The 22,429-nt window shown below is 41.0% G+C and overlaps 1 protein-coding gene across 2 annotated transcripts in view; it reads left to right on the top strand.

The window, feature by feature from the left end:
- Positions 1–22,429, top strand: part of igsf11 (immunoglobulin superfamily member 11) — a 98,526-nt gene that overhangs the window by 68,728 nt on the left and 7,369 nt on the right. The window contains exons 3-6 of one of the 2 annotated variants that reach the window (XM_044201391.1): positions 11,814–11,977; positions 12,348–12,356; positions 20,901–21,108; positions 21,628–21,783. In XM_044201391.1, coding sequence (XP_044057326.1) covers positions 11,814–11,977; positions 12,348–12,356; positions 20,901–21,108; positions 21,628–21,783 — 537 coding nt within the window. The remainder of the gene's footprint in view (positions 1–11,813; positions 11,978–12,347; positions 12,357–20,900; positions 21,109–21,627; positions 21,784–22,429) is intronic. The other variant, XM_044201392.1, reaches the window with a different exon arrangement.

The raw sequence follows: 22,429 nt of genomic DNA, 5'->3' as shown, positions 1-22,429 counted from the left end.
TCCCCAAATTACTATTTCACATGTACCTCAGTCTATTATTCCCATCAGATTAGTTGAAGTAGATCAGTATGGGATGAATATGATGTGATTTCGAAACTGAAAAAAAGCTTTGAAAGCTTGAAAGAAAAAAGCTTTTGCGAACAGGATGCACGTGCATCTGACTGTTTCGGAGTTTCAGAGTTTCAGACCAGAGATCTGCGAGACAACGCTGCCAGAAATCATGTGATTTGCAAGCTTGCAACTGTGTGGGCAGAACTCTGAAAAGTGGGTGTTGTAAACTCAGCTCTGAAAGAACAGTCTGCCATACAAGTGCAAATGTACATCCACAAAAGTTTCAAAATAAAGATTTGCCCTTTTGAAACTCAAGTTTCAATCTTTCAAAGCTTTTTTTTTTCAGTTTCGAAATATGACATTATATTCATCCCATAGATCAGAGCAGTGATTGTGCCAGCAATTATATTATAATATTTACTAATGTCTATAGATGAGCATTTCCATTTGGGACATCCGCTCTGACATAACATCATATACTCAGATGATAATTATTTTTTTTCCTGTAACAAAGGGTATAAATAGTTACATGTAAGCTAATTTTGTGATGTAATACATTTAGTAGGAGGAGGATGAGCTTTGCTATTATTAAAAATGCTTATGATTTGCCAGTAATGAAATAGCATAATATGATCTGTTCTCATATGACTTCCCTTGTGTGTGTATTTGCCACTGCAAAATGCCATCCATGCATCAGTACACGATTCATCAAGAGCGCTTGTTTACACAAAACTGTAAATGGGAAATCCCATCCCCTCCTCTGTTCCTGGATCAACAAAAAAAAAATAATCAAAAGATGACTGTGCTGATCTGTAAATGGTGTCACTAAATGAGACAGCAGAGAAAACAAAACGATTTTAAAATGAGATTAAAATGGCTTTTTGAAAGGAAATCAATAGTTATGTTATTTCTTCTCAAAATAACAACATGCATCACTTGGCTGGTAGTATGTCATGGCGGAGTCAGCTGAGAGCAGCTGTCCACAGGGAGATCACAAGTCTTTTTGACACTGGGGCAAAAAAGTTTGTGTTTGTGACTGTGTGTGTGTGTGTGTGTGTGTGTGTGTGTGTGTGAGTATGAGACAGCTGGTAAAGTGCAGTCAATGGGTTCTCAGTCCTTTCAATTATATCACAAGTTTGACAAGACTGATCTTACATATACTGTAGATTGTCTATATGAGTAAGAATATATTTTATGTCTTGGTTTGTTGTTTTTACTCATCATGAGGAATGGAGGAAGATCAGAAAACATGAAGGAAGAATAAAAAGGAAGGGGGAAAGACAGGTCAAGAAGGACACCATTTTGAGAAAAAAAAAGAAAAGAAAAAGTTTTTGCATTTCTCTGCGAGATATGTTGAAGTAAGAAGTAGCGGCAGCTCCCGTGGCCTTGCTCTGGTCCTTCTGTTACCCACAGTCCTCTGACTGATTCCATTCCTGTATGACTGACTGACGTCCTGCTGTCCTCAGAAAACACTCTCTAATTCATGACTGGTCAGATACCCTGCTTCCGTTAGCACTATGGCTTTAGAGATGCATTAATACCTGGTTTCTGCTGACAGATGGCATGCTAACAGACTAAAATACAACGTTGGTACCAGAGAATTTTCCCAATTCTGCTAATCTGATCCTCCTAAAAAAAAAACAACATGCAAAAATTCTAAGCGTATAGCCTTTTTCATAGGAAGTTACTAGTTCAATAGATAAACATAATTTTTTTTTAAACTAATAACCCTACTGATCTGTATGAGTAGTATCTCTCTGTAATAGTTTGTAACAGCTAAATGCGTGCTGAGAATTTGCACAGGCAGTTGAAGAGGTATATTGGTGCATCCTTACTTTTATTGTGTGTATTTCCTCTCTCCATTCTTCTGGTCTTGGGTTAAACATGCTCCCATCACCCCATCATTTACCCTAACTTTACATTTATTCATCTCCACCTATATTTGCCCAGACACACTACCCTTCAAATTTTCCATTACACTGTTCTGTGTTATCTAGTTGCCTGACAAATGAAACACCCGTACTGTACATATTTTATCTAAAATCCAGGCGCTGTATACTCAGGTCCACAGTCCCAGGATGCAATCAGTTCAGTCACAATATGAGACAACACCATGTGAATGTGGAGCAGGGTATTCAGTATGACAGAGAGTGTCACTCTCAGCAAAACTTACCTAGGGAGCTAAAGTAAAAAACAAAACAACAATACAGTAGACTAAATGTATAGCTTTAATACTGTAATAGTCTTTCTTTCTTTTGACTTTATAGTTATCAAGAAATAAAGATACATCATGTCTTGAGCAGTAAAGATTCTTAAATTGAACCATTTTAAAATATCTCAAATCAGATGTGGCACCAGACTTTGCCCCACCGCAGCCTCAGCTGTACGTTTCAGCCTCACTCTCTGCTTTCCTCTGATAATACACATCGGTAGCACCGAGTTGAGCGAGGGTTCATCCTGAAGGTGAGTCACACAGGGACTCAGACAGACGTTAAATCATTACGGGCCCTTATTGCCGGAGAATTGTACTGACCAAATCACCTGCAGAAGCGCTGCTGCTCCCAGGTGGCCAGGCGGGCTTAAAATCACTGTCTTCATTTGAGAGAGATATTGTAGTGAAGGAGAGGAAGAAAGAGTGAGTGATACAAAGAGGGGAAGATCAAACCAGGCAGAATGAGTGGGAAAAGAAACAAAGAAAAGAACCAAGAGTCTGACAATTAATAGATGGTCAATGGACTGTACTTGTATAGCGCCTTTCTAGTCTTCCGACCACTCAAAGCGCTTCACACACTACATATCACATTCACCCCATTCACACACTGATGGCAGGTGCCAACTGCTCATCAGTTCAAAGAAACAAACAAATCAGTCACACACCAAGGGAACAGCCCTCAGGAACAATTTGGGGTTCAGTGTCTTGCCCAAGGACACTTCAACATGTGGGCAGGGGGAAGTTGGAATTGAACCGCCACCCTTGCAATTGGTGGACTACCCACTCTACCAGCAAGCCATAGCCGTCCCTCGAGAGACCAGTATCTGCCTACAAGCCAATTACTAACTAAGGGGCATCAGACAAGGTTACCTTAGGCTAAATGCTGGTTCCAGGAATAGTCCTCAGGTATTAACTGCTGGCTGGCGTTGTGAGGCTCTGGCTGGCTGACTGAGAAGCTTAGACTGTATTTACGTTAACCTGTGCCATGCAGACAGTGAATAGAGTGCCAGGAGTCTGGCCTTACCTGCCGACATGTAGTACACAGCCCTGCTTTTCCACAACACAACCGTTTCAGGGCCCAGTGGTTTCACTAAGGGTGTTTCAAACAGAAAACTTTAAGAAATTTACCTTTTCACGTTTTGATTTATCTAAGTGTAAACTAATACAATTTATGCAATAAAGTACCAACAAAAGGTTCGTCTTGGGAGTGCTCTAACTCTTACACCCATTATCCTGCTAACTCTTACCTCTATACTAGGTATACCTACATACCAGACATGGAGATACGCTGTGCTGCTTCATTTAGACATCTCTGGCAGAACCAGGCCGTTGTCACCCACTTAAAAGGGACTTGAGGATGGCAGCTGCCAAATAGCAAAACAGAGCCCCTTGCCAATCATGCCATCTTACTGGCAGATCAGTATGCTTGCCAGGATGTTAGATTTACATGCAGACACTGTGACAGGTTTGCCAAACATGCAAGTCTGACAGGGAATGGAGTTACTACACACAGAGATGGTATGAAGGCTGCGAGGTGGCTGGTGGCTGACAGGAACAAAGTCTGTTTCTTTGGGAAAATCCAGGTGTGGTTCCTCAGCTGTCATTTGAAACAACATACCGAGCAACATGTGCTGGCAATTTGCAAAACAACATGTTTTGTTGCTGTATTCTGTACGAGCAAGCATGGGAGTAATGTTTTTGATTAGAACTATATATTTGTGATTAGTGTACTCCACTGGAGTTGGTACTTTATGTTTTTTGGACATTGTGTGTGTGTGTGTGTGTGTGTGTGTGTGTGTGTAGCTGTGTCCAAGGCTGCATGTGCAGAGCCATCTGTTTGCTGCTTTAGCAGTAGTCTTCCAGTGCCCAGGCTTATCTGTGCACGAGGGCTGTGGCCTACTTTAACCTTCTGCTCGCTCAGTGCACACAGTCGAGCACACTAGTTTGGTTGATCACCCGTTATCTTGTTCACAATAACTTTCCCCCATTTCAATTGCATTAGCAATTAGTCTTTAGATTGTTATTTAAAAAAAGTTTAAAATAGTATTTACCACTCTATGGGAGGAGTAATTAATTTATAGTATGTATCACCCTTTAATTGCGAATTCTAATTTATTATTCCTTCTGTGCATTTTTGCCTGGATAAAACTGCTGTATTTTTGCCTTTTATTTTTGAGTATAGGGTGGTAACACACATAAACCTACAGTAATCGGCTGCAACGTCTCCAATAGGCCAGCTCATGCTTGTTTGAGTGGAAAAACTTTCTGCTGAGTTATCATCACAAGTCCAAACACCACCAATATTCTTTAAACGAGCATGAATCACATTTTCTTAGAAACATCTGTTTTGCTTCTATCCTGTAAATAGAATATCTTTCCAGCACATTATGAATTAATTAGTTATGGTTTAGCTTAAATGAGAGAACTGATTTATCAGACTCTCCATTCATGATTGTGAGACACAAAATGTGAAAGCGAGGCTGTAAGCAAATACTTTGACCAATGCTACATGCCATAGCTTGTATGTGGGCTATGAGGCCTTGTGTTTATAGTAGTAGTGCATTAGGAGCACAGTAAGCCGGGCTAGTCAGACTCAGTACAGTTTAGAGGCGAGTATTAAGCTATGTGGGCTAGTCAGTGGGTCCTGTTAGGGAGTTGGCTGATGTGGCTAATAGGTCAACTAGGAGGGGCGGGGCAGGGGATGAGGGGGAGGATGAGCAAGGGATTTTTAAGGTCTTTCATTGGGTGAGGGTTTTCCGGACGGACTGAGGAGGGAAAAATGGAGGAGAGGAGAGGAGAGGAAATAAAAGGAAAGGAAAGGAAAAGAAAGGGAAGGAGGGATTAAATGGGCAGAGTCATGTGAGCAAAACCTCCTACAGACGTTAAGCTGACATCATCATCTGAGTTCCCTTTGACCCACCAAAATCCCTCACCCAATGAGTGTGAATTTTTACAAATAGTAGTAGTAACAATGGAGTTTTCCAAAGCAGAGAGTTTAATCTGAGGAAGTACCTAGTCTTTCATATATTGATTCATGTACCAACTTGCTACATGCACACCATAATTTTCCATATGTTGTAGTTTTGATCGTGCAATTATAATAAGATATACACAACCTTTGAACTACTAGTGCATGCAGGCAGAAGCTGAAGAGATTTTTCAGCTTTATTTCTTGCAGTTCTTTTGTAAGCAAGGTTTGTGTGTTCTGTACACAGTAGACAGGACCAACATTTGCTTCATTGTGAAATATGAATAAGGACCTTTTATAATGTGGTCCCTATGGACAATGGTTATAAACAGACCTGTCCTAAAGGTTCAGTTTGTTTACTCCGATGTGTAACATCCTCTTACAGCCTTAATTAGAGAAAGAGAGTTTTAGGTTTATTCCAATCAGATGTAGCCTGAGTGGTTATTCAAAAGATTCTATGAGATAATATGTCATATATCAAGAGCTTGGCAGATAGATGGACAGCATGACTTGCATGAGATGCTTAAAGGAATAGATTGACATAGATTGATAAACTTACTCCTTAAACTTACCCTTTTTCTTGCCGAGAATTAGTTGAGGAGATTGATGCCACTGCCATTAATGTCTGTACATTAATTACGAAGCTACAGCCAGCTGCCGGTTAGCTTAGCTCAGCATAAAGGATGGAAACAGGGGAAAACAGCTGTCCAAAGCAAACAAAGTCCACCTACCAACACCTCTGAAACTCACTAATTAACATGTTGTACCTTGTTTGTTTAATTTGTACAAAAAAGTGTAAAAACGACAAGTTTTGGTCTTGGCAGGGGCAAAATGACTTCCTACTCCAGGAAGTCACTGTGGCACTGCCAAGAGCACATATACCGACGTAATACCAGTACCTGTCGTTTTTACACACATATTTTGTAGGCTACAGATTAAACAAACAAAATATGACATGTTTTTTCACCTTTGGAAAGTGCAGCTGCTTCCCCCCTGTTTCCAGACTTTATGCTAAACTAAGCTAACCATCTCCTAGCTAACTTCATATTTAACAGACATACATGAGAGTGATATCAATCTTCTCAAATAACTCTCAGCAACAAAATGAAACAGTTAATTTCCCCAAATGTCTATTCCATTAAAATCTTTAAATAATTTAAAATCAAAATAAGAACCATCAGAAAAGATTTAAAGAATTTCTTAGTCAAGCACCATTGAAGCTAACAAAGTGTAGTTAAAGCAGTATACAGTAATTAAATACCCTTTCAGGATGAAAACTCAGCTGGTTTGTGACTTTATCTTTACCTCAGCAGTGCTTTGAGCATGGTGCTTGATGACTTGCCGTCGAGCAGCTGGGTACACAACTTTACCACCTGAGTTTCACACGGATGTATTTGCTCACTTGTTGGTTCGCCCTGGTGCCTCACGGGCAGCAGCAGCATCACAGGGTCCGTCATACACAGCCACAACTCTTTATGAAGCCCCTGGGTCTACTGGAAAAGAATGGGACACAGAGCACAGGTGTTGGTGCACATGAATCCATGTGTATATGTGTTCATGTTTGTGTCTAATTTCATGCTTTTGCTATTTATTTTTGTCTTTGCAGTAGATACACTTCTAGTGCAGAGGTTAAAGCACTAAAGCACTCACAATTGGCGTTTGAATCCGAAGAGAAATTCTAAAAGGATGCAGATTATTAAACATGAAACGTGATCAGAGCTGCCAACTGTCACGCCTGAAGCAGGAGATACATGATTTTATGCTCGATCTCTCATCGCTCGCTCTTATTCTTCTCCTTTCAAGAGGCCTCACGCTCTGAGAAAACGCAGCTGACAAAAGGTGGCTATCACGAATGAAACCGGCCGACTGTGATGTTTTTGAAGTTGCTTTCTAGTTTATAAATTTGAAAATTATTGGTACAGTATGACACCAATACAATTAGGTACAAAAAAGATGATACATATCACCTTTACATATGTATTTATGTGCATTCTGTTGCATTTCTTTAGTCAGGCTTTTAGCACCATCATCATTCATCACTTAAACAGAAAGTATGTATGTGTAGGTGTGTCTCTGTGTCACTCTGTGTGTCCCAGCCCACCCAGTGAAGCTGTGCCAGAGGCTCATCACATCACAGCATCAGGGGCATCTGTTTGAAACTGAAATAAAAGTAAAGCATATGAATAAAAGAGCCACATGAATAAAAACACATGATGCAAATGACTTGCCAAGCAGGGACTGTCTTCGTGTGTGTGTGTGTGTGTGAAAGAGAGAGAGAGAGTGAGTGTTTGAGTGAGTGAGAGAGTGGAAGTGTTGTATTCACCCTGCATGTGTTCTCCATCCCATCATGGCTACACCTTAACCTGACTGAGTAAGCACACACACACACACACATACACACACACACACACAGATTTCCACCATGCTCTCTGAGGTGTATGGTTTTCTCATGCATTAATCAACAGCAGTTTTGACACTTGGCTCTCAAATGAGGAGAGAGAGCTGTTTTAATGGAGCCACGTTGCTGGTTCTCTCGTTCACTCCACAATCATTGCTAGCACTGCCTGGGGTGACTTCATCAATTAGGCCTCTCTGGAAACAGCAGCAGCCTTCTATCCTCCTCTATTTCACTCCTCCCCCTTTCTCTCTTTCTTCTGATTTATTCTTCCTCTCTGTGCCTCCCTGTCTGACTTCTGTCCCTCTCATCTCATGGTGCGATCTTCTCTTGTGCTTTTCTCTTCCTCATCCCTGAATCATTACCACCTTTCTGCCCACCCGTCACACCACTTGTCTCTTCCTTCTTTCCACTTTGTCCTTTGTTATTTCCTCCCTCACTCTCTTTCCATTGCCCTTTTCACTCTATACAAAACATTCAGATTAACACGGTGAATAGCACATCTCTTGTCTCTAGTCTATGATTGTCAACGGTCCTATTTAATGAAAATGACATCATAAGCCAACAGAATAATGGTAAAAATTCTGAAAATAAGAATTTCAAAATGTCCCTTTTTAACCTTTTTCTTATGTGAAAAATCATAGATTTTATTGGGATTTACATGGTCCATCTATTTCAGATGGTTCTCATTTTTTGTCTCATCATGAAATTAATGCCAAATATGTTTAAGTTTGCACACAATTTCTCTATATTTTTGTCATTTTAATTTTGACAGAAACATACAAAATGAAAAACACAACAGGAGATGAGAGGAGGGAAAAACTTGCACAAAGGCTTCCATTTACCTGTGCAGATTAGTAAATGCATCCCTTTCTTTACGATATATTATCCAATCACAGACAGGCAATCTCTTGACAGTGTTCCCATAAACACCAGGGAGCTCCTGTGTGTGAATGCTTGCAGCTCACAGATAAACTAATAACTTGCCAAATGTCTAAATTTTGCAAACTGAGTCATCTGTGAAGTGGTAATTTTGCTAATCTATATTTAAAAAGCAGTTGACATATTTTTGTTGATTTAAATCATGGCATTCTAGTTAGTAGGCAGTTGACTAAATTAAGTCAGAATGATTTGACCAAATTATCCTAAGTATCAAAACAGGATATAACTGATTTGGAAGTAACAACCAAAAGCAGTCTGTCAGTTTTTGCATTCATCTATTACAGGTGGGCAGCGGATGGTCATAATCAGGGAGAGCTGGCATGGCTAGTTTTTGCTATTTCCTGTCAGTCAGGCTGGTCCTGGCCCTGCTGAGCTGTGCCTCGGGGCAGCTCAGGGCTAGAAAAAAAAAGAGTAGGAAGGGACAAGATGTTTGTTAACAGAAAAATGGAACAGCTTGGATGATAAACCCAATGAGATAGACAGCTCATTTACATCATACCTACCTGTATGCACATTAGCCTGGAGACATGAAGAAGGCTGCAGAACTCTGTGCTGCACTCAGCGCTGGGCAAGAGTAGCAAAGAAACGTGCTAGAAAAGAAGAAAACAAGGAAAAAGCATTAAGTAACAGCTACTGTATCCAAACCTGGCCTGTGACTAGAATAATGTAATTTAGACAGCACAGCTATATTCTTTGTCGTATCACAATAACACAGTACACATCATACTGTAGTGAATACATTTTTTATCTGGGCAGCCATATTCGACAATGAGTCGCTCACACTATCCAGTATTCATTCTGGATGAGCAGTTGTCTACCGGACATGCTCCAAGAGTAGACCTGAAGAGCTGGCATAAAGCAGAATTGTGTGCAATAATGAGGCAATGTCTAGCAATGCTGCAGTTTAGTTGGTGAGCTGTCGAGCCGGTCCCATCTCTCTCTCTTAAAAGTGTCCCTAAAGTGCTACCGTACATGTCACTGATGACATACACTGATGAGTTTGAATATGTGTGCATGGTAGTGGGTGGTATGTCATGTGTGTGTCTGTGTTGGGGGGCATGTGTATACATGTATAAATGCACAGTATGGGCGCATGTGTCTGTTAGCATGTGGGTTTGTGTTCTTGTTTGTGATTTTGAGGATGTGTAATTTTTTGTGTGTGTGTGTGCGTGTGTGTGTGTGTTTCTTCTTTGGTCGTGGGAGCTTACAGGCTCTGTGCGCAGAGGTTCCCTAATCCAGTGTTTTGAAATGAGCCCTCCAGCTGTTGTGGGCTTGAGAGACTGCTGCCTTGGAGGAGGCTTAGGGACGATAAGATGCTCCTTCTATCTTCATTCCTCTAGGACCTCTTGTTTCTTTCTTTCTTTCTTTCTTTCCTTCTTTCTTTCTATCTTCCTCCATCTGTCCTCCCTAAATCTAGCACATTTAAAATCGATGTGTCCATGAGAATAAACACTTACACTGATCTCATGCTGCCAATACAATTGCACATTCCGGTAAGGTTGTAAACTTTTGTATGAACTTCCGCCTCCTTGCTGTTAATCCACCAATAAGAGCATAGATTGATTCTGCGCATGAAGTGAACATTGTGTATACAGAGGATAAAAGAAAATCAGATTACAGTAGTGACCAAAGAGTTTGTAATTTATTATATTTATAATGATGGCCTGAGATTGAAGATGTCATAAGGGGATAATGGGAGCTTATTAGCTGCATTGTGACGTACACACTGAGCAGATTGTTGTGCTTAACATACAGTCTTATTATTTAGGCAATTGAGTCACATTGAGGAATCATACTACTGTAAATGATACATATTGACATTCCAGTTGAATATAATACCTTTAAGTGAAATTGCTTGCATAATTTATGGGAAGTCTTTTCATGAATATATCTCTTATAAACCATAACTGAGCAGAGCATTTCGAGCGCTGCCTATCGCCCCTGTGCCAGCAGTAAGCCTGCAGGGTGTGTGGTGTCTGCCAGCAGAAGGAAAATGTGGGAAGTCAGCAGGTTTCGGACAGACAGAGAGGGAGCAACAGGCAGTCTGTCAGCTAGAATATGACGGTGATATTCAAAACCCAAATTTGGCAGAAATGACACTTAAAGCCTTAAATTTTTAGCAGATGGAACCTGACCTATGGTTGGTTGTGAGATTTATATTTTGTTGTGTGAGGTGGTCATTGCTTGCACTTGACATCTGGCTTGACTCCTACATACCACACTAATGACATGCTGGTGGTTTCTACTATTGGCTTATGGCAAGATCATCATCTTACATTATCACTAACAAGGACGATTCACAGGACATGATCAATTATCTGTAATCATATCAGTGCCATCAACCTCCTCACCATGTTTAGAAAAGATTACTTCCCATTGGGGTTTTTGGACATGGATACATGCTTGCGGGGGAGATCTAACTTAATTTAGGCTGTAATGTCTTTAGCTGGTCTAGAAATAGGATGCTGCATGTACATATTTGTCTCTGTGGGTCTGTTATGGCTGACGGCTGAGCCAAGATGAGGAAAGCAGCTCCTCAGTTCCTTACTTTGAGAGTACAGACCTTTGTTGCACAAGACAACAAGCTATCATGGTTCTTTAGTATGCTGCATGCGCAAGGGAAGCAGTAAATAGTATCTAAAATAACCATTACTATCCCCACTTGTCATGTTCATTTAGTATGTATTGATATAGACTGTGTTCCCATGAAAGTAGCAAGAAGCAAGTTGTTTTAGGAAATGAATAACTCAAGAGACAGCCTATTGTGTTTCCCCATTTAACTATTACATATTTCATGTGATCCTTCACAGTGTGGTCTAGATGTTTGTTTAGCTGCTGAGAGCATTTCCAAACAGGAGCTCAGTTCAGAAATCATGTTTGTTTTGCTGTAAAGATGAAAAGGCAGCGGAGGATGAACTGAGGTTTTGCTCATTATTACTTGTATTTATAGACCTCAACTTCCCTCTGTCTCTATCTCTGTCCCTCTGTCTCTACCTCTGACTCAGTAAAGGCTAGTTTTTAAATATCACTGATATAGGTGATCGTTAAGTCAAATAGCCTGCAGAGAGACTAAACTTGAAGATCCAGCGTCTCTTACAAAATACACGATGCATCTGTTGGGAGTTGTAATTGCTACATCTACATGTTTACTCTGCTCTCTCTGTTTTCTTGTTTTACACCTCGGTACTGTATGTGCTTATCTATTGTGTAACAAGACACTGATCCCTGCCTCCTTCCTCCTGCAGTGTGTGTGCAGGCGCTGGATGTGACAGTGTCCCAGAGCAGTATCCAGGTGGCCCGTGGCCAAGCAGCCGTCCTGCCCTGCTCCTTCACCACCAGCGCTGCCCTCAACAACCTCAACATCATCTGGATGGTGATACCACTGTCCAATGCCAACCAGCCAGAACAGGTACAGTGTACATCACTCACACACCCACTCAATCACAGTGACAGAGCATTCCTTTAGCTTCTTCAGCAAAAAAGCAGTGCTGAATTAAAGAAGTGTTGCTGAACATATTCTTGATATTTGGACCTAGCAGAGTTCTGCAACCCAATTTGGTTCTTATTAACTGTGTTGAGAGTATTGCTGTAGCATTTGTGACGTATGTAGATGTTAAACAGAGAGAGACGGTAAACAGCCAGAGCTGTAGTGCACTGTTAAGGTACTTACTGAAATGTATACTGTACTACTGAGATGCATCTAACTTATGTTCTAATGCAACATTACTGTATATGCATCATGTGGATGTCCGTGCTGCTTCCCAACACCAACTTTACAGGCAAAGCAGGTACACAAGACTTAATCTGTACTAAGGTGTGCTCAGATACAGCGCAAAGAGAATTTCAGAGGTTGCACAAATGCCTAACAAGTCAATGGAACAATCCAAAGAGAGACGAAGAGACACAGATTGAGATAAGTGCCCCTGATTAAGATGAGGGCACATTTGCTCTAGTTGAAAAACTTTGGGATTTGAGGGACATCCATCGCATGACAGCAATGGCTCTCACTCATGGTGATGATTATTAAAGAATACCCATGATAACGTGCTATATATATTTGCACATGTATGCCAAATATGCACTGTGCAAAAATACAAACTGCAAAAGTGCTACTGTAGTCGATTTTGCACAAACACAAAGACACATAATTTCTCTTTCTGGTGCATCTGAACGCACCTTTAGGATATTAGTTATGTAAGTTATAGATATTAGATGACTATATTAGAGAAAAATAGACGCAGTAGTAAGCTTAAGGTGTGTCCATAGTCTAGATAACTCTTTCCAAGTTGTATTGCAGCCTGTAGGACAGTAATGTCATGTGGCACTTTACTAGCTTTAAAACAATGTATCAACTGTACCGCAAAGAGCGTCCTGAAGCTCATTTTACTGTTGTGAATTTGTTGACAAAAAAAAGCGCTGCATGACTTAGACTTTAGTTATATCTTATTGGTGTTAATTTAGTCTCACTGGCTTCTCACCATTCTCCCTTACTGGCTTGCTTCTATGATTTTTTTTCTGTTTTTTTCCTCACCTTCCCTTCCTCCCTCTGTTTCTCTCACTCTTCCACCCCCCTTGCGGGACTTCTGTGATTCCATTTGAGTTGTTTAACATGCAGCTGCAGGCCGTACAAGCTCACCTGCCTCCCTTCACTTTGAACCCCGGCGCTGGTCGGCCGTCCAAATAATACAATCATCTTCTGCACTAATTACCTCACGCCCACGACAGGCTCTATATCGCAGCTGTTCTCACCACACACACACACAGACTGCTGGTCCAAATGCAGTGCAGATCCACATGCATACATGCAGGGCTTATGTGTATTTACTGGCTTCACACATACAGTATATGCATGCAGAGTGCACAATGAAAGTGTGAAAAGTGAAATGCATATTTGCATACATCCACAATTGCACACATCACACAGTAATGCTCCCATGTGCACACCTGTGGATAACAGCTTTTACTGTTGTCTTCACACACACACACACACACACACACACACACACACACACACACACACACCACACACACAAGCACACACATACCATCAAAGAAACTATAAACAACACAAACATGTATAGGAACTTACTCATGGATGAATGCATGTGACTTTTAAATACCAAGTGAGCGATGATGGGAGCTGATAAATGAGGGCTGCATAACATTAATTGTGTTCTCACGCTATACCTTCACACTGTATTGTATCACATATAACATATACATACATAATAAGGCCCATATAGATATATACCGGGGATCACTGGGTACAAGCACAGTGATGCACACAGTACAAGTTTTTAAGTGTGCATTGTTACAAACAGTGCACAAAATTTCTATACACCTACATTGACAGACACACAATCCATAAGGCCACACAGAAGAAGAAACAAATACTGTGTGAACTACAGTTCTGCAATCAGATTATGTGTGTGAATTTGGTGAGCTGTCTAAAAAGTGAGTGATGAAATAAAGTGCTGCGTGGGGCGACAGTACAAGTACAAGGTCATTTTAGAGGAAGAGAATGTCATAAATGATTACATTGATGCTAAAAGCCATTAAGAATTACTGAACAGAACTTTGTACACTTGCACACCATCACAACCTGCGTTAACACTTTAGCAAGTGCAATCGGACCACTTTCATTTCTCTCTGCTCAAATTTGAATACCATGTTCAGATAACAAGAGACACAACTTATTTAGCACTGTGTGAGGGCAACAGCACGAGATGTGCTGGCCTCTCTGACGTTGCAAACTTGACTGTTTGTTGTAGCCCAGATTAATTCTGTTGTTATTGATGTTTCCCTGATGCTTTGACTTGCCATCTTGTTTAAGACTTCACCCTGTGGTTTACAGCCTGAAGCCTACATGGTTGACTCCACATTATAGGCTATATAACTTAATGAGTCAAGTATGAGCTTCCTATATTATGTTTATGAGTAGAGAAAGTGTGCCAACCTGGTGCATCTAGAGTCTGTTTATACACTTGATCTCTGAGGTAATTAATACAAAGGACAGATGATAACTAAATAAAAACCAAGTAATTCCGTAAAAATGATCTCCTTTTTTACAATCAGTCAAGTGACTACAATCAATCATGAATAATATTTCAACAATGGATCAAATTATGTGTAATCTGGAAGGAGTCGCAGGACTCTACAGTTCACCTCAGCTCTACTGATGTTGCGGTGGTGGAGGCCAAAACAGAGCTAAAGGAGAGTGAATATTGGACTTTAACCAGATGGCCAGAAATACGACTCCAAATGAATGTTAATGTTGCTCTGTATCTGCTGGATGTGTAAATAATACTACATTCAGACCATCAGGGTAACACATGTCAAACCATCTGAATGGGTCAGCAAACCTTCCTTAACGACCCTCCTCTCAACTGGGATTGGACGCAGGTCTGAGGCGTTGCCGCCAGGAACAGGAATTAATTAAATTCATGAATTCAATGATATTGACGTTTAAACATCATTTAACTGACTCCCTGCAGAGAGAGAAGGCGAGGAACTGAAGCTTAACGTTTATCTTATAATTAATCAATGTAATTCAGTGTAATTCTGCGGTTTATCAGTGAAGTGTATTGAACTACAATGCAGTGGGGTCTCTGCTAACAGCTGTCTTATATGAATGGGCCCATATAGACCTGCGTCATAAGCAACTGTTTTCTAACAAGTACACCATTTCAACTTAAAAGGTGAATATGTCAGTGTTGTGTTGTTTCCTTGTTTCCTCTGCCCCCTAGTGCCCAAAAAAGTTGTGTCGTGTCAGTTTTCAGGTCATTAGACAACTCAAGAGGGTTGTATGATTAAAGAGTTGGTCGTGTGAGGGTTAAAAATACTGTGCATTGACAACACAACACCATGTCCATTAAATTTGTCTTTAATAATCTGGAAAGACACACTTTGGCTGACATGAGGCATCCATGGCTGTTTGGTTTTCAGGCTCTTACATATATTATTAAAGGAAAAGCTAAGCTAAGTTGGCTGTAGTTTCATATTTAACAGACATGTAGAAAAGTGGTATCAATCTTCTCATCCAACACGTGGCAAGAAATGGAATATGCGTATTTGTGCAGTTTCCCAGGTGTACTTGGATGTTGACATTGACGCTATTTACAAGTCAGAAACTCGTAGGAGGAGGCGCAAAGGAGCAATAAAGGGACAAACTTAATATTTTATTACAGCTTTGCATATAAACATTCTTAATTCCACATAGTTATTTTTTATAAAACCACCACTATTTTATCTGCAATAATTACTTTATTAATATAAAATTTATTCAATTACTTTGTAATGCACAAAGAAATGACAATAACACTCAACCTTGAATCTCTGTGTTAACTTCAGCCTTGCTGTGGTCGTGGTCCTGTTTGTTTACTCTGATTACCTGACAAACTGAGCTCCAGATTACAACGTGTAGGCATGTAGCTCAGAGGAGTGTACGTGTGTGTTTGGGTGTGTGTGCAGGTCATGCGTTGTTTTCTGTGTATATAATCTGTCCATCCTGATGTTGTTGTGATCAAAGGTCCCGAACTCTTTCCTCTGGGCCGCTAGATGTGAGATAATCCAGATAAACACACACACACACACACACACACACACACACACACAACTAGACAATGATTTTATGTTTGCGAGCCGTTGTTTATCCTCTCTAAACTGTTTGCTGGATATCGGTGTTATTTATGCTCTAATAAAAGCTCCAGGTTCACTCTCCTCTCGCACCACCTGTGAAACTAATTCCTGAAACTGACTGTAGTTGCAATCATTAAAATAGTTCATATATCAAAAATATATACCCAACAGTTTGGAGACATTCCTTCCATGTAGTGAGCCTGGCAGTTTAATAGTGTCAGCATTGCCTGGAATCCTTGAAAGTCCAATTTTGATACATATTGTCTCCTCACTTGCTCTAGTTTAAGACATACATTTGTTGAGAAAGTTTTATCACTCCTGGACTGATGAAAATGTTTTGCAGTGTCATTGTCATCATTTTTAAATGATTTTCAGTCTGAAAAATGAATGAAAGATAGGTTTTCATAAATTCCTGGAAAGGGATGTTTGCAACCCAAATAGTAAAAGTTGTGCAGTTTCAGTGAAGTGAGGTTCTGGTGAAATTGAGGTCATAGAGAATCTGTGGTGCAGAAATGATGTTAATCTGTAATTGAGAACATCTGTCATAGTATTTTTGATGACCAGATTCTGATCCTTATCTGAACCTAACAATCTGCCAGAGGATAGAGCAAACAGACACTGCATTCACATACCCCCAAATATGAACATTCCCCCAAATATGAACTTCCCTTTTGCTTCCCTTCAACCCTGCCTAAACAATTTTAGCTGGACAGATCAAAGACAATGAACAAGGACCTATTTCAGACAAAGTCAAAAACGGCATGTTGTTTGTCTGAGGCTGTAACTCCTCCCTGTGGAGGAGAGGTTACGACAATTCATACACTCAACTTCAGCACACTCTCTCATATACAACATGTTATTGATCAGCACAGAGGAAATTCTTTTTTTTATTTGCTTGCCTTCCTCCAGGGACATCAGTATGCAGAGTCAGCGACAGTACAGTATTTTTCCCCAGTAGGGGTTTAAGTGTCTTTCTTAAGGACACTTCAGCATATGAATCCTTGCTGTTATGAGGACTTGAACGCTTACCTTTAGTTGAAGGACACCGATCACTAACCCACCCAGATCAATCCCACCCTTGGTAACATTGCACACCTTAACCTCCTAAATATCCTGTTGACTATTACCGTGAAATTGTTTCACACTTTTCTACACCAAAATGTATTGTAAGCATACAGTACGTGAATTGATCAAAGTCTACTGAAGGAAGGCCTGCTATAAAAAAAATTACTTTCAGGGACTTGAAACTTGCTCAAGATAGTTTATCCATCACAGTGATCAATTTGTCACCTTTTGTTTGAATGTACAGTATCACTGCTTGATAATGCCAATGTAAAAAGTCAGTGTTTGCAAGGTTGGTTGCACATTATCTTCAGACCGTTATTTGCATGTATGTGCATTACTTGTCTTCTGGATGTGATCTTCTGACAACATAGCAAAAGGATACAAGTTTTTTGGACAGCTGACATTCAATTCTCAGATGCTGGACCACCCTTATACCCTTCCCCCTAACCCCTACCTACCCCTACGTTGCACATTGAACAACATAACGAGCTGATGACTTATTCATGGTCATGCTTCACTGGTATTTACTACAGTATCAATGGATCAGTTATAACCCTATTGCTGGATTTTACTCCAAGTGTTGTATTTCTACCAACAGCTTTAACTTTCTCTTCATTTTCTGTAAATGTCTTTTTCCCACCTATGGCTCCTATTCCACCCCCAGTTGTCTGAGGAGATGACATTTCTCTTTGAATTTCCTCTACTGAGGGTTCTTCCATTTCTTTCTTTATGTATTAAAACAAAAGGTTTTTCTTTTTTGTTTCCCTCGTCTTCTTAGACAGCTTGTGTTGGGTTGGAAACTGGCCGGAAAAGCCCATTGAGACATGATGCTGGGCTACACAAATAAACCTGACCTGACTTGTCCAACAGTGAGACTTTTTATATCAGCACTCCCAAGCAATGATAACTTGAACTAAAACGCAACTTTAAAAACAAAAGAGTCCGTTGTTGCAGTGTCCTTGAATGTGCCACAAAGAAAACACAGCAACTGGCTGATCATTCTAAACACTTACTGTATGCTTTGGAAAATGACTCTCACTGAGATTAAAATATATACGCATTATGTTGTTCATGAGCTAAATCATGCAAAACCAGCACTAGTGAAATGGATCTGGGCCCATATTGTTCAGAACATGTCTCAGGGGATAGAAAGAGATAACAGTGGCAGCTTATAGTCAGTAAATTGAGGAAAGGCTGTGGGGGTTCAGCGGTTTATTCAGGCTTTACTGTGGCGATGGCAGTGTCCCTCATGTCTGGGGCCAACAAGGTCCTTAGGGTCAGTCAGAAGTAGGCTATGGTCATGAGATTGATGCAGTAACAGACAATATCTGAAGGTTTACTGTGTGTATCCAGTTGTGGCTCACACTTACAGGGTGGATTGTAGAGCAAGAGAACAGGGTATAGTTAGAGTGTGAGTGAATGCTTGTACTGTATGTATGTGTGTGTAGGGTTTTAGGAGGGTAAGGACGTAGCAGAGGTTTACTGCTGGGCCATCAGTGGGACGTCCAGCTAGTCCAGCTAGAGTTCTTAGGGCCGTCTGCCATCTGAGTGCCAGCCATGACCTCTTTTCTCCCTGCGCACAGCTACAAAGCCAACCAGGTCACGCGAAAGGATGAGGTGATTTATACACACACATAGATATGGATCAACACAGTGGACAGAGACACAAAGTCTAGAAAATAGGTGGAATGTGACATGCGTTAAACTGTAAAACACACACAGAGTACACATTTATCTGTCCATAACAGTATGTTTTGACATACAGTATTGACCTTGATTTATTCATTTTTGTCTCTTTTTCTTAATTGTCAAAAAACTGAAACCTACAGGAACAAAAGCAGGGACAGGTGTAAGATACACCATAGTTTAGGGCCTGCTTTAATCCTCTGCTCACTCATGCGCACACAAACACGCACGCACCAGTGTGTGTTGCGTATGAGGCCGATTGATTGGATCACTTTCACCGAGCATGCAGATTATATTGTTAGGTCATCAGGAGTGTAGAGACAGGTCATACCGTTGCCGTCTGTTAGAGAGGGAAACAGAGAGGTAGGCAGAGACAGACAGACAGAAAATGGGGGGGGGGGAGACTTGACAGGGAAAGAATGGGGAGACAAATTGTAAGTGAGACCATCCAGTTATTAAACTATGGATACAGTCTGTGGCAGAACAATCACACACACTTGCACAAACAACTGATACACTCCCTATGAGTAAATTAATATACACTGAGACACTGAAACACACACGCACACACAGACAAGATGCAGTCGCAGGCTCTTATCGCAGCTGAGGAGCTGCCTATTCATCTGCACATAAGAGGACAAAGCGAGTGTACTACACTCAGGAAATTGCAGCCGCGCAATTTACAACTGTTAAGCAGCGGTGGAGGACACAGTCACACACAATCACATACACACTCCTGCACTTTCATCAGAACTATCACTCTCTCTATCTCTCACACACACACACACACACACACACTGGTGCTGGTTGTTTCGCTGCCTGGGTCTTTGAACAGTTCAATGAGGGCTCTTTTCACCAAAGTGAATAGCCCCTCTGATTCCGCTCCACGCTGTGTGTGTACGTGTGTGCGCTTGTCTCTGTGTGAATTGGTGCGTGTGTGTGTGAGTGCCAGACTTGTGTGCACATACCATGTGTTTGCGTGTGTCCTCTTCATCTTTTGTGTGGGCCCAGCTGAGGGGTGAGAGCTGTTTTGCATGTGGCTCGGCCTCACAAGCGAGCTATTCAGCCCAAGTTTGAGCCCAGAGGGAAGCTTCTGAACAAATTGATCCTTCATTGCTCTTTAATTTGGACCTGAGACAAGCTAACCTCAACCTGAAGGTGGGAATTCATCCTTACACATGTGTTTTCACTGTGATTATTCTCAAAGGTCACTGATGTAATGATAAAGGGCTAGGTTTTGGTTTAATTTCTTGATTCCTTGTGCCGAGGACTTCCTGCATTGCTACTGTTGGAGTCATCAGATTGCAGTTTATATGTTTCCAAGTTCAAATGTTTTCAATTATGCATACCATTTAGTGGATGCTTTTATCCAAAGAGGTTTATAGTACCATGAAAGCATACTTTTAGTATGTACTCCTTACCCTGGAATCTACCCACTGAGCTAGAAAAGACCACTTACAAATAGAAGGGTTTTGTCTGTCTGTTTGTTTGTTTCTTAGGACATAAAAGTCTGCTCACTCCTTTACTTTCTCTGTCCACTATCAAGCTATTTTTCAGCCTCTCACAGTAGTAGAACTAGGTCTCCCTCTAGTGAGAGATATTTGTAACACTCCATTAGAGGAAATGTCCAAGATTCACATTCATAAAATATACAGATCCTCAGAATGACAAAAGGCATATAGTTCTAATGACTATAAAAACTTGGGCACCATCTGCTACATTTAGTTGGACAACAGGAGCAGATTTAGTTTTTTTCTTAGGATTAAAGACATCTCTGAGTTGCTCATTTTCAATATATATTTCTCTTTTCTTTTTCCCCACATTTTTTCTCTGGCCTCTTTGTCACCAATGTCTCGTTTCCACTCTTTTCCATTTACTTCTAATCATTTCCTTTAACTGTCTATCCTATTCTACATCCACTACCTTCTGACATCCTGATCCAGGTGATAATATACCAGGGCGGCCAGGTGTTCAGCCTCGCCAACCACCTCAATGGTCGTGTGGGCTTCGTGGCCACAATGCCAAGTACAAGTGCCTCCATCTTCATCAACAACACCCAGCTTTCTGACACGGGGACCTACCAGTGCCTGGTCAACAACCTCCCAGACAGAGGGGGGCGCAACATCGGCGTCATTGGGCTCACCGTGTTGGGTAACCAACCGTACATCACCACAGAATATATCTTTTTTGCCTGTTTCAAAAAATAAGACACAAACAGTTTCTTATATTTGCAGACAGCAGGGTTAAAGCTGCATCTATTGCAATACAATTTCAACATGGTTTAGTTGGTCAAAGGAAGAAAATTTGTAATCTTATGTCGAGTTTGCAAGAACTGCTGCTTTCGACCTGCTTTCATATGATATTCAGTATTTCATTGTCTGACACTTGCTTGCTTTGGCCCTTAACTCGGAGGGCAGCATTTTCTGCCAATTGTAGAGCTGTAAAGAAAGGTAAACTACAACATTTTAAACACAGTCATCATTATGACAAATTGCAGGAGTCTGAAACTTTAGTTTACAGTTAAGAATCCTTTAACACAGAAATTTCAAAGTTGGATTACTGAGATTCTTCAGCTTTTTTGAATATGACATTTCCTCTACAATTAGGAAAACTATAGATTTTCTTTGTAAAGTGGTTAACATGACACCACCCACTCTCTCCATCTGCCAGTGCCCCCCTCGGTGCCAGCATGTCGAATCCAGGGAACGCTGGATGTAGGCAGTGACATCATGCTGATCTGCAGCTCAGAGGAAGGTATTCCCACACCGTCCTACTCCTGGGAGAAGCTGGACGCGCTGCCCAAGCTGCCACACAACGCCATGCAAGGTATTACAAACAAGCTGGCCGTCGGAGTTCCCTTTTGCCCCACCTTCGCTGGTAAATCTCACACACATAGCGCAGCTTAGACTCAGCAACAATCCCGCCATCACCACCACCTGTCATGTGCCAGGCCCGAACTACTGCCCGCCCAAAGGCCCCCCTCCCCCACTGATCCTGCTGAGGGGTGATGATGGATGGATGGATGGAGTGATTCAAACCATGTGAATTTGTGAATGAGTCTGTGCGTCAGGAATGTGTTTGTGTTATTAACCCAGGTGATTTTGCTTTTGTGGTGTTTCTATGTTCTTCCTCATTCTCTCATGCTGAATACCAACCCTACACATTTTTCACACTTATTCCAAACACTTGCCATTCTTTGTACTGGACTGGTGCAATCACTATGGCCATACTACTTCAACTTTAGCTAAGCGGTGACCTAACACCCATCCAGCTACTCTCAGAATAACAGGAGCGGGTGTGTTGGAGTTGCGTTTGGTTTTCAGCATCAGAGAGCACTGTTGTAGTGGACTCTCCTTTCTTTTCCAGCTGTGCCCATTTGCACAGTCAAATAATCGTCATCGCCAGTCACTTTCTTTGTCTGTACACTACTGGTCAATAGAAGGCTAACATCAATCAAATGTAACATCACTTG

The sequence above is a fragment of the Siniperca chuatsi genome, linkage group LG7, assembly GCF_020085105.1.
Source record: "Siniperca chuatsi isolate FFG_IHB_CAS linkage group LG7, ASM2008510v1, whole genome shotgun sequence".
NCBI lineage: Eukaryota > Metazoa > Chordata > Actinopteri > Centrarchiformes > Sinipercidae > Siniperca > Siniperca chuatsi.
The sequence above is the reverse complement of the archived record's forward strand: the minus strand, read 5'-3'. Positions and strand labels throughout refer to the sequence as shown.